Source organism: Rhinoderma darwinii, chromosome 1, assembly GCF_050947455.1.
Source record: "Rhinoderma darwinii isolate aRhiDar2 chromosome 1, aRhiDar2.hap1, whole genome shotgun sequence".
Taxonomy (NCBI): Eukaryota; Metazoa; Chordata; class Amphibia; order Anura; family Rhinodermatidae; genus Rhinoderma; species Rhinoderma darwinii.
The window spans coordinates 161,286,934-161,299,634 of record NC_134687.1 but is presented as its reverse complement, the minus strand read 5'-3'; the positions used below and the strand labels follow the sequence as shown (position 1 = coordinate 161,299,634).

Genomic DNA, 12,701 nt, shown 5'->3' with positions numbered 1-12,701 from the left:
ACATATGTGGTATCTCCGTAATCGTACCGATCAATAGAATAAAGGTAATGTGTTATTTACGTCGCACAGTGAACGGCGTCAATTTAAAAACGCATAGAACAATGGCGGAATTTCAGGTTTTTTTTATAATCCCCCAAAAAAAAGTTAATAAAAGTTAATAAAAAAATTATATGTACCCAAAAATGGTGCTATTAAAAAGAACAACTAATCCCGCAAAAAACAAGTCCTCATTTCAGCTATGTAGACGAAAAACGTAAAAAGTTATAGCTCTTTGAATGCGACTATAGAAAAACGAATAAAATAGCTTGGTCATTAGGGCCTAAAATGGGCTGGTCACTAAGGGGTTAAATAGCAAACAAACAAACAAACAAAAGAACAATACAACACATACTCAATCCCATCATTTCTAATGTTTGAGTATCTTTCATAGGGGACACTAACAAAAATTTGATGCTAGAGTAAAACAAGATTGTTGCTTCATATAGCTGGGCAGATTTTCCATTAGGACATGCCCCCACGTGGCGGTTTTCCTCAGCAAATGTCCACATCAATGCCGCACAGAATCTGCGTTGCAGATTCTGTGGCGGATCTGCCCAAAATGTGCAGTAAATTGATGCGGACTAGCTGCTTCGTATTGCGGTAAAAGTACTTCCCTTCTCTCTATCAGTGCAGGATAGAGAGAAGGGACAGCACTTTCCCTAGTGAAAGTAAAAGAATTTCATACTTACCGGCCGTTGTCTTGGTGACGCGTCCCTCTTTCGGCATCCAGCCCGACCTCCCTGGATGACGCGGCAGTCCATGTGACCGCTGCAGCCTGTGATTGGCTGCAGCCGTCACTTAGACTGAAACGTCATCCTGGGAAGCCGGACTGGAGAAAGAAGCAGGGAGTTCTCGGTAAGTAGGAACTTCTATTTTTTTTACAGGTTGCTGTATATTGGGATCGGTAGTCACTGTCCAGGGTGCTGAAACAGTTACTGCCGATCGCTTAACTCTTTCAGCACCCTGGACAGTGACTATTTACTGACGTCGCCTAGCAACGCTCCCGTAATTACGGGTGCACACACATAGTCACCCGTAATTACGGGAGCCCCATTGACTTCCTCAGTCTTGCTGTAGAGCTGGAAATACATAGGTCCAGCCAGAATGAAGAAATGTCATGTTAAAAAAGCAATACGCATCCGCAGCACACATAACATGTGCATGACATCTGCAGACTTCATTGCGGAACTTAGAATCTCCATTGAAGTCAATGGAGAACTTCCACAATGAGTCCGCAACCAGTCCGCCACTGGTCCGCAACATCCATTGTATGCTGCGGACACCAAATTCCGCACCGCAGCCTATGCTCCGCAGCGGAATTTTCCGCCTCGTCTAAACGAAGCCTACTAAAAAGAAGTGGAAGGCAATGGAGAAACGGGTCCGCTGCGGATTAACGCTGCGGAGTGTCCGCAGCGGAAATTCAGAGCAATTCCGCCACGTGGGGCTTTGCCCTTAAAGGTTGACTTTTCAGGACATCCCCTGTCCATATACTTGTAATACTACACTTTTCACAGGAAATCTATGACCACCCACACATTTCCTCTTTGCCTTCTTCCAGCTCCAAACATTTTCTGCTGGGTTTACCCAAGGTGTACAGCTGATCGCTGGGTATCCCCGCAGCAGGACATTCTGTGATCAGCTTATTATTCGGGGAACCCTCTAAAAAAACAAGGTCATAAGGGTCATTTAGGACCAAACAAACTGCAACAGTGGGCTAATTTATTGATGCACCTACAATTGGGTGAGTATGTGGTCGGCATAAACCAAGAAATCGTAGCAAAGACTGTTCAAGAGACTGAGCATTTCAGTGCTTTTGTTAATTTTTTAGGACAGTTTCCAGAGTATTTTTAATATTCCACATGAAGTCGTTTATTTTTACGCAGATTTTTGCTTTTTATTTTTAAGTTGTGGTTATATTGCTCTTTGCTATGCTTGCAGTTTGGAGGAAACCCTGTATCTTGTGCTATTGGCTTGGCCGTGCTTGATGTTATTGAAAAAGAAGATTTGCGAGGAAACGCTACCATAGTGGGAAACTATCTTGTGGAGCTGCTGCAGGAGCAGAAAGAAAAACACCAGATGATAGGCGATATCAGGTAACCGCTCTCTGTGAAAGCAATCTGCATCGATTCTAAAATAGATTTCCAAAACACCTTTCTGCAGGTCAAGGTCACCAGCTGTCCCTCTGTCAGGCCTTATTTCTCTTCTCCTTCTTTCTTACCATAAAGAAGACATGTATAGCGGCAGTTTTTCCCTAACAAAACTTATATAATCATAAATATAATGAATAGTATGATTATTAGTATTTGGGTGTTTATATATATATATCTATGTTCAATTTCCGCAATGTTCAATGGAGAAATAGCAACTCATAGTAATGATTTATTCCAGTGATGAAATGTTCTGTTAACGCTCGGACATAAGATGCTTCATGTGATGGAAAAATACCTTATAAATAGCTCCAATGATGCAATTTCTCTGGAAAAATAGCTGCACATAATTTTTTTTATCTCACTAGCATGGATTTTTTTTCCTGATAATGCCACATGGGAAAAATAGAAATGAGCACCAAGTAAACACTTTGAATTTGAAATATTCTGTGATGTGGACTACATGTCCTAGTATACATTGCCCTGCATGTGGAGTAGAGGGATGAGCAAGTGACCACCACTGTTTCTACTCCCAACTGCTGACAGGAGGATTCATCTATAGACTATAGACAAACAGCTCCAAAAATGTCTGTTAAAAACGCAGCGAAAAACGCGACTTTGATTAAAAAACATCTGAAAATCAGGAGCTGTTTTCCTTTGTTTTCCTGTTTTTTTATTTTGTGTGTGCACATACCCTTAGAACAAAGGTGTACATACCATAGAGACAGACCATGCAGCTGCTACGAAAAAACACAGCGAAAAACGCAGCAAGGAAAGTGCAGGCAAGTCAAAATCTGCCTCAAATTTTCCTGCCTGCAAAAAAACTCTGTGTGAACATACCCTTAGGGTATGTGCACACGATAACGACCATTACGTCTGAAATTACGGAGCTGTTTTCAGGAAAAAACAGCTCCGTCATTTCAGACGTAATTGCTCGTACTCGCATTTTGCGAGGCGTCTTTGACGGCCGTAATTTGGAGCTGTTCTTCATTGGATTCAATGAAAAACGGCTCAAATTACGTCCAAAGAAGTGTCCTGCACTTCTTTGACGAGGCAGTCATTTTACGCGTCATCTTTTGACAGCGACGCGTAAAATGACAGGTCGTCGGCACAGTACGTCGGCAAACCCATTCAAATGAATGGGCAGATGTTTGCCGATGTATTGGAGCCGTATTTTCAGGCGTAAATCGAGGCATAATACGCCTCGTTTACGCCTGAAAATAGGTCGTGTGAACCCAGCCTAAGACTCAAACTTTTTTGCAGCCTTTAGCTATGAGTGAGGGCCAATGAGTCCTGAAACATGTATGCAATGGCTGGTGTTCTTAAATGTTTTTATAAATGTTTTTTATTTTTGGATCATAAACCTAGGTATGCTCATTAATGGGCATTAAAAAAACATGAATTCTGAATTCTTCCTAAAACAGCGCCACACCTGTCTACAGGTTTTGTGGGGTATAGCAGCTCAGACCCATTTACTTCAATGGAGCTGAGCTGCGATGCCAGACGCAACCCATTGACAGGTATGGCTCAGTTTGAAGAAAAAAAATCAGGCCTGTTTTTCTAATCCTTGTACACTCCAGTTGAATTATGCAGGCTTTTTTTACAGGATATTTTCTAGCAATTGAAACAGGCTATAAAGCATTCTGTATTGATTATTTGCAGAATATAATGTAGTACATATGATCATCTATGGCTCATTTTAACAATAAGTAAAAATTTTAGTAAACCAAAGATTGTGAAGAACATATCAATTTGCAGAGCATGTAGTTAATATTTGTAGTGCATACTGTGTATATGTTTTGTAAGATAATATTACTTTACAATATCATTCTTCATTTCTTCAGAGGTGTTGGATTGTTCATCGGTGTAGATCTAGTTAAAGATAGGCAACTGAGGACTCCGGCTACAGCAGAAGCCCAACACATTATATATAAGTAAGTATTTCATTGATTGTATGATACTCATGTAACTAAATATGAGCGATCCAATATGCAAGTAACATTTCCCATGTGTACATTAAGAGATAAGCCTAATGCTTACTGGTTATCTTAGGTCACTGCTTATGGTAACACTTATCACAAGATAAAGTAATAACTACATGTCTAGAATATTTTAAGTTCTTGTAACTAGAGTGTGAATGTGATCAAGTAGTTCTGTTTCTAATATTTGCTCATTAAAGTGGCTGTCTCATGTAAACAACCTTTTTCTAAATTGAAGTCGACATGTCAATCAGCTGATTGTTATAGTTCCCGGGGAAGCTGTAGCCAACCATACAATGCCCAATTCAGGGGAAATGTAATATTACATGTCGGCCATTCATATGAATGACCAACCGTGTAATAAATGGATGGCCTGGGACCAACAGAGCTAGAGCCGCTCTTTCTCTTATAGAGTGGGGTCCCTAGCAGAGCACACCCCTCTATGATGTTCATATGAACATATGGAGGGGGTTGTTGTCCAGCCATTTAAAATATGTTAGGAAATTGCTGTAAAACAGTTAATAGTAAATGGTAGGGTATGTATAAGGCTTACATTTATTTTGAGTAATACCTAATCAAATCTATTACACTCTAAAATTTACTATGGTCAACTACCAAGATTGTTAAAGGGGTTTTCTAGCTAGTAAAGGATAGGCCATCAATAGCTGATGGTTCGGGGTCCGATTCCCAGCTGATCAGTGGGGGTCCCGGGAGTCAGACCCTCACCCATCAGCTATTGATGACCTATCCTGTGGATAGGCTATACATTTTTACTGGCTGGAAAACCCCTTTAAGACCATACCATGGCTGCCTAGGCCTACACCTCTAGTACTATCTACATAGTATGAATAACACGATTTATACTCGTAATATATATAAGTAGGTCAAGTCAGAGAATAACCATTTACGTGTTAAAATTGAAGCACACATGATAATTTATATGTATAAATGATTAATTTTCACCATTGAGTGGCTCTTGCTTTGGCGGATTTGGCCTGGTCATGTATTACATGGTCACCCATTCATTTGAAGGGGCGCCATGTAATATTGCATTTTCAATGCAGCAGCTGTGACCTATAACAGCTGACGTTCCAGGGGCCAGACCTGAGGGCATGGGCGGCTGTTTTACAAAAGGTATTGTCTTGGTGAGACAAATGATTTACAGCTTTTGCTGTACATGTTACCTAAAATAATTATACTTTTAATAATTTTCCTTGCTAAGAGAAAAAAAATCCTCTGTCAATTTAGCAAGGTCATTAGTCAACTTAAAATGGTATTCCCATTTCAGACATTTAAGGCAAATCCACAGAATATGCCATAAATGTCTGATAGGTGTGGGTGCTGGTGAGGTGGTTACCACATCCAGGTGGAGAATAAATAAAGAGGGGCCACGGATTTGACAGAAAAATCCAAGTAAGCAGATCCCTGTTCTCCTTTTAGACATTCTGTGGATATGCCATAACTATCTGAGATAAGAATACCACTTCAACACTATAACTATAGCTCACAAAAAAAAACGTTTCTTGACTTACCTGGAAGATATTACAACATAATTGTTGGCCCTTTGTTCATTATGTGAGTTTTATCGTTTTGCATTTATGGCAATCTAAAGATGACATGAAATGCTAAAAAAAAAAATTGTCTATTTTAGGTTGAAAGAAAAACGTATTCTTCTGAGTGCAGACGGCCCACATAGAAATGTTCTTAAATTTAAACCTCCAATGTGCTTTACAATGGAGGATGCTGCGATGGTGGTGGATGCCATAGATAAACTTCTTACTGGTAAGGGCTACAAATTTTGCTATAATGTATAACCACTATTATGAGAAATGTTCAGATCAGAATCTAGGGAGACCATTCCAACAACTGCCCTAATATATGAACTGGTAGATATAAGTAGTGCAAACGACTAATGTTATCATATAAAGATATGATCAATGGAGAATGTCTCTGTTTATATAACCATTTCCAGTACTGTATTGTAATAGATGTGATAAAAGTTCTAGTCTAATTCCCTTATGATTAGGGTAATATTACAGAAATACTGCGTATGGAAAGAGTAAAGGGGGTTTTACACTGGACAATTATCTGGTAGACAAGCATTCATAGAACGCTTGTTGCCGATAATTGTCCTATGTAAACAGGGGAACGATCAGCAGATGAACAAGCAAATGCTCGATCATCTGCTGGTCGTATTGTTTTAAAAAAGTGAAATATTATCATTGTCGGCAGCACATCTCCCAGTGTAAACAGTAATAATGTATGGAGACGAGCGATCGTAGTAACGACCGCTCGTCCCCATCCATAGCTCCATGTGACAGGAGCAAACGAGCGCCGATATATTATGTCTCGTTGATCGGCGCTCGCTGCTGTAAATGACAGCCCATACGGACATCACCTTGATAGGGAACAATCTTGTAATAAAACAGTTAAAAAAGCTCACAGTGTTGAAAAGAAGAAAATAGGTCAATAAAGAAGTAGGTGGAGTTCTTGGGCCTCTTATCTGTTATAAGATACGCATACTACCCATGTGATATAGCAAGGCAAGCCATATAGTTAAAATTATCTCCTTCACACATGTACAGAGAGTAACGAACTACTTGTTTATGTCTACAATTTGTTTATATATCTGTACGCTAACGTTTATTGCCTTGACAACTAGTGATATGTGCAATAATCTGCAATGAGCAAGGTTAGGCAGATTGCATTGCCATTTTTTGTGTTAGGCATTTTTCCTAATTCATTAATAATTTATTTTAAACTGTAATTTGTTTATGGTGTTTTTAAAAAAATTATGAGCACTTAACCCACAAGCAAACATATACTAGAGCAGAATGTTTTACACCTTACAAGGTTTTCAGCTCTGTGGAACATTTCACCTAAAATGTCCATTTTCAGATATTCCTCAGTAACATTTAGCATGTCTTTTTGAAAAGATCTCCCGATTCTGTATTACAACATATTATTAATTTAAAAAAACAGTCCTAAGTGCCAACAAGATCTACAATTGCCTGATGGTTTGACACATTCACCCCTCCCCCGGTCTTTGAAGTCTATGTGACCTAATAAGGGGGTGACCAAGACAAAGAATTATCTTCATTGCAGTAAACCAATCCAACAAAGTACACGTGCTCATGTGGACAACACATATAACATTGGGACAAATTCACCACAATGTACACTGATCTCAGCCTGTTCGGAGACACTCAGTGGGAGGACAAACTATTAGGGCAGTATTGGCAGAATAAGACTTGTTTGATGATTTGTCCATACAAGACCATTTTTCTCTGCAGCTTAAGTGATTCTGTCTGCCAGGGAACCACCTAGGGAACCTTTATTTGAAAGCACTGCCTTATTCCAAATACAACATACAAAAGTTACACTACCGTTCAAAAGTTTGGGGTCACCCAGACAATTTTGTGTTTTCTATGAAAACTCACACTTATATTTATCAAATGAGTTGCAAAATGACTAGAAAATATAGTCAAGACATTGACAAGGTTAGAAATAATGATTTTTATTTGAAATAATAATTTTCTCCTTCAAACTTTGCTTTCGTCAAAGAATGCTCCATTTGCAGCAATTACAGCATTGCAGACCTTTGGCATTCTAGCTGTTAATTTGCTGAGGTAATCGGGAGAAATTTCACCCCATGCTTCCAGAAGCCCCTCCCACAAGTTGGATTGGCTTGATGGACACTTCTTGCGTACCATACGGTCAAGCTGCTCCCACAACAGCTCTATGGGGTTGAGATCTGGTGACTGCGCTGACCACTCCATTACAGATAGAATACCAGCTGCCTGCTTCTTCCCTAAATAGTTCTTGCATAATTTGGAGGTGTGCTTTGGGTCATTGTCCTGTTGTAGGATGAAATTGGCTCCAATGAAGTGCTGTCCACAGGGTATGGCATGGCGTTGCAAAATGGAGTGATAGCCTTCCTTATTCAAAATCCCTTTTACCTTGTACAAATCTCTCACTTTACCAGCACCAAAGCAACCCCAGACCATCACATTACCTCCACCATGCTTGACAGATGGTGTCAGGCACTCTTCCAGCATCTTTTCAGTTGTTCTGCGTCTCACAAATGTTCTTCTGTGTGATCCAAACACCTAAAACTTCAATTCGTCTGTCCATAACAATTTTTTTCTATCTTCCTCTGTCCAATGTCTGTGTGCTTTTGCCCATATTAATCTTTTCCTTTTATTAGCCAGTCTCAGATATGGCTTTTTCTTTGCCACTCTGCCCTGAAGGCCAGCATCCCGGAGTCGCTTCTTCACTGTAGACGTTGACACTGGCGTTTTGCGGGTACTATTTAATGAAGCTGCCAGTTGAGGACCTGTGAGGCGTCTATTTCTCAAACTAGAGACTCTAATACTTGTCTAGTACTTGTCTTGTTGCTCAGTTGTGCAGCGGGGCCTCCCACTTCTCTTTCTACTCTGGTTAGAGCCTGTGTGTGCTGTCCTCTGAAGGGAGTAGTACACACCGTTGTAGTTTCTTGGCAATTTCTCGCATGGAATAGCCTTCATTTCTAAGAACAAGAATAGACTGTCGAGTTTCACATGAAAGCTCTCTTTTTCTAGCCATTTTGAGAGTTTCATCGAACCCACAAATGTAATGCTCCAGATTCTCAACTAGCTCAAAGGAAGGTCAGTTTTATAGCTCCTCTAAACAGCAAAACAGTTTACAGCGGTGCTAACATAATTGCACAAGGGTTTTCAAGTGTCTTCTAATCATCCATTAGCCTTCTAACACAGTTAGCAAACACAATGTACCATTAGAACACTGGAGTGATGGTTGCTGGAAATGGGCCTTTATACACTTATGTAGATATTGCATTATAAACCAGACGTTTGCAGCTAGAATAGTCATTTAGCACATTAACAATGTATAGAGTGTATTTCTGATTAATTTAATGTTATCTTCATTGAAAAAAACGGTGCTTTTCTTTAAAAGATAAGGAAATTTCTGTTATCCTAAACTTTTGAACGGTAGTGTATATATAAGTAATTAAGTAAAAAGTTAAGAGTTAAGAAAATTGCAGCCTGCTTTATTTTGCCTTCAGTTCAGACTTTTATGAACCATCATTGCAACAGATAACGCTTTACAGCACACTACAATTATATGACCTTGTGTAATGTAAAACCTTGGTCATAAACAACATCTGTTTACTTGTTTGTCTTCAGCTATAGAAGAAGCAACAGGAACAAAACTAGCTGCGAATGCACAAACTGCGAACAAAAGAAAAGTAAGTATCTAACATGCAGATTTTTAGCATTGTATCCTTTGAGCAATGTAAGCATTCAGTTTAATGGCTAGCAAATACAAAATACAGTGTCTTGTGAGTAAATACTTGGGGGTAATTTATCAACCTTTCTACGCCTTTTTGCGCAACCCGCACCACTTTTGTGAAGGAGGTGGGGCTTCGAGGAAAGGGGTCATGGCCACAGCAGCCCATCAAATGTATTCTAATTTTTAGCATAATTTCACTCTATGGGGCACAGCAAGGTAGAGACCAGCTCTGGACCTCGTATTTTGCCTCCTCCGATCAAATTAACCCCCGTCCCCCAATGGGCAGTAAATAAAAATAATAACAAAAATATGACAAAAAAAATTTACTCACCTCATCGCTTCTGTTCTCCCCTCAAGCTCCCTCATCATTCCAGCACGGGTTTCTACAACTTAATGACGCCGGGCAGTGTCAGGATGTTGTATCTGATGCAGCACTGATGACGTTATGTGCTGCATCGCATATAAGGTCTTAACGCTGCTTGGTTTCAGGACCTTTGATGAGCCGCGCTATAATGATGAAGGGACCCCGAGGGGGAGAAGAGGAGCAATGAGTATGGCCACATTTTTTGTGCCACTAGTGTGGCGCATGGTCCTGCCGAAAGATGCAACACATTTATTGAGGGGCCTTCACCTCTTAAAAAATGTGTTACACTTAATAAATTGCGCCCTTAGTCTTCTATATCTATGTATATGCTGTTTACATGAGACACGTATGCGTTTATTCTATGTCTAAATATATATTTAATAATTTCTCCTTTATGTCTTTAAATTAGTTATCTTTAATTATTTACATAACGCAGTTTGTCATCCACATTGGTCTTTGCCAGCGTGCAGGATTATGGTGACCCACAGACAGTATCATGTCTATGATTCCTGCCCAATGTCTGCCACTGTGGCAAATGAGGCCCTGTTCAGATCTGTATTGGGGTTTCTGTTGTACTCCATCAGAAGAGCAGAACAATGGAAATGCTTGAAACACAGGCACTGTTGAACAACGGGGACAACCAGCTGACAACCATAACTTTAATGGGTGCTGTCGGGTTTCCGTTGAGATGTATGTAGATTTACCGGAAACAATAGCTCAGAATTCCCAAACTTTTGCTTCTTCAGAAGATAAGTGGTGCCATAGGTGTCCATAACAGATGTTGCTTTAGTTAAAGAGGATCTGTCACCAGATTCTGAAATCCCTATCTCCTATTGCATGTGATTGGCGCTGCAATGTAGATAACAGTAACGTGTGTTTTTTTTTTTTAAAACGATCATTTTTGGCCAAGTTATGAGCAATTTTATATTTATGCAAATGAGCCTTTCTAATGGACAACTGGGAGTGTGTTTTCTCTTATTTCCAACTGGGCGTGTATTGTGTTTGTAACATCTGGGCGTGTTTACTTGTTTTACTAGCTGGGCGTTGTGAATAGAAGTGTATAATGCTGACATATGATGCTGACAAACACTTCTATTCACAACGCCCAGCTAGTAAAACAAGTAAACACGCCCAGATGTTACAAACACAATACACGCCCAGTTGGAAATAAGAGAAAACACGCCCAGTTGTCCATTAGAAAGGCTCATTTGCATAAATATAAAATTGCTCATAACTTGGCCAAAAATGATCGTTTAAAAAAAACAAAAAAAACGTTACTGTTATCTACATTGCAGCGCCGATCACATGCAATAGGAGATAGGGGTTTGATAATCTGGTGACAGAGCCTCTTTAAGCCACAGCCATGGTGCAAGACAGCAGTTCTACCAATCTATTAGGTATTTGTATCCTATTTAGAATTCAATGCATAGTAAGTGGTTGAAAAAACAAATGATCTTGAAGTGGGAAAGCCATTCTCATAGGCTGATTTCTATTCATGTCACCTTTTGAGATATAATATAGCTCATATCAGAAAGCTGACCACAAACACCTTTATCATTTGCTATGGACATGCAACCCTCATCTACATAAAGTGTTTGTCTTTACAGGATACCAGCCACGTACATGAGAGCACTAAGAATTTACACGGGAATCCTTGCAGAACCCAAGGAAGTGGATTTCACTCAGAAAATCATAAAACCAACAAAAGAATAAGAACATAAATAAGATGCAAGATTCATTTTTAGTTTTTAATTCTTCCAACATTGCGATGAAATGCCTGTGTATGGCTTGTTAAATGTAGAGCAACATGGTTTTACTACAATCTGAATTGCATGTGCCTGTAATTTCAATATATCATATTGGAATGAAAACTATATCCATGTTTTAATGGCTTAAACATATAATACAATTTAACATATTTCTGGTTATGGGGCAGTGCATTATGGGAGTGGGATGCCATCAGATGACCTTTTTATACATATTTCCTAGTTACAATATTTCATCATGATATCAGATTCTGCAAATTAATATGCTGAATTCTTAATTTATCTAGCATTCTATTTGAAGGGCTGTTTCACAATCCAAAGTCTAACCAATAAATCATGCAATAAAGTAATAGGAATAAACTTTCACTTCAAGTGGAGAACAACTTACAGTACTGTATAATTCATGAAATCGTGTGGTGAACTCTTAGTGATATGGTTAACTTAATGTGTACTTTAATGGGATATGCATGTTGAATAATACTGTACTGGAACATTTAGCTTATGTTAATGTCAATAAACTATTTCATTTAACAGTTTTTGTTTTAGTTGATGTGTATCATTTAACATGATTCTATCCAGAGGTGTGATTGTGCCCCAATGCAAAATATGTCTATCCATCCATCCATCCATCCATCCATCCATCCATCCATCCATCCCTCTCTCTCTCTCTCTATCTATCTATCTATCTATCTATCTATCTATCTATCTATCTATCTATCTATCTATCTATCTATCTATCTATCTATCCTTACTGGCTATCACATTGCTTGAAAAATGTATTGTCTAAGCCGAAACGTTGCCTGTTGGTGTTGTATGGAACATGAACATTAAGTTGAGGTTTTGCTGATGTCAACTTGTATACTATTATTGAACCCTATGTTTTTAGTGTTTTTTACTGTAGTGTTGACCATCAGGCTGGGTTCACACGACCTATTTTCAGACGTAAACGAGGCGTATTATGCCTCGTTTTACGTCTGAAAATAGGGCTACAATACGTCGGCAAACATCTGCCCATTCATTTGAATGGGTTTGCCGACGTACTGTACAGACAACCTGTCATTTACGCGTCGTCGTTTGACAGCTGTCAAACGACGACGCGTAAAAATACAGCCTCGTC

At 39.3% G+C, this 12,701-nt stretch overlaps 1 protein-coding gene across 1 annotated transcript in view; it reads left to right on the top strand.

Annotated features, from left to right (window-relative positions):
* The window catches only part of ETNPPL (ethanolamine-phosphate phospho-lyase), a 32,778-nt gene extending 20,658 nt beyond the window's left edge, over positions 1 to 12,120 (top strand). Inside the window, exons 9-13 of the mRNA XM_075860517.1 lie at positions 1,978 to 2,132; positions 4,031 to 4,120; positions 5,817 to 5,947; positions 9,349 to 9,410; positions 11,426 to 12,120. Coding sequence (XP_075716632.1) covers positions 1,978 to 2,132; positions 4,031 to 4,120; positions 5,817 to 5,947; positions 9,349 to 9,410; positions 11,426 to 11,539 — 552 coding nt within the window. The 3' untranslated portion in view covers positions 11,540 to 12,120. The remainder of the gene's footprint in view (positions 1 to 1,977; positions 2,133 to 4,030; positions 4,121 to 5,816; positions 5,948 to 9,348; positions 9,411 to 11,425) is intronic.
* The last annotated feature ends 581 nt before the right edge of the window (positions 12,121 to 12,701 follow it).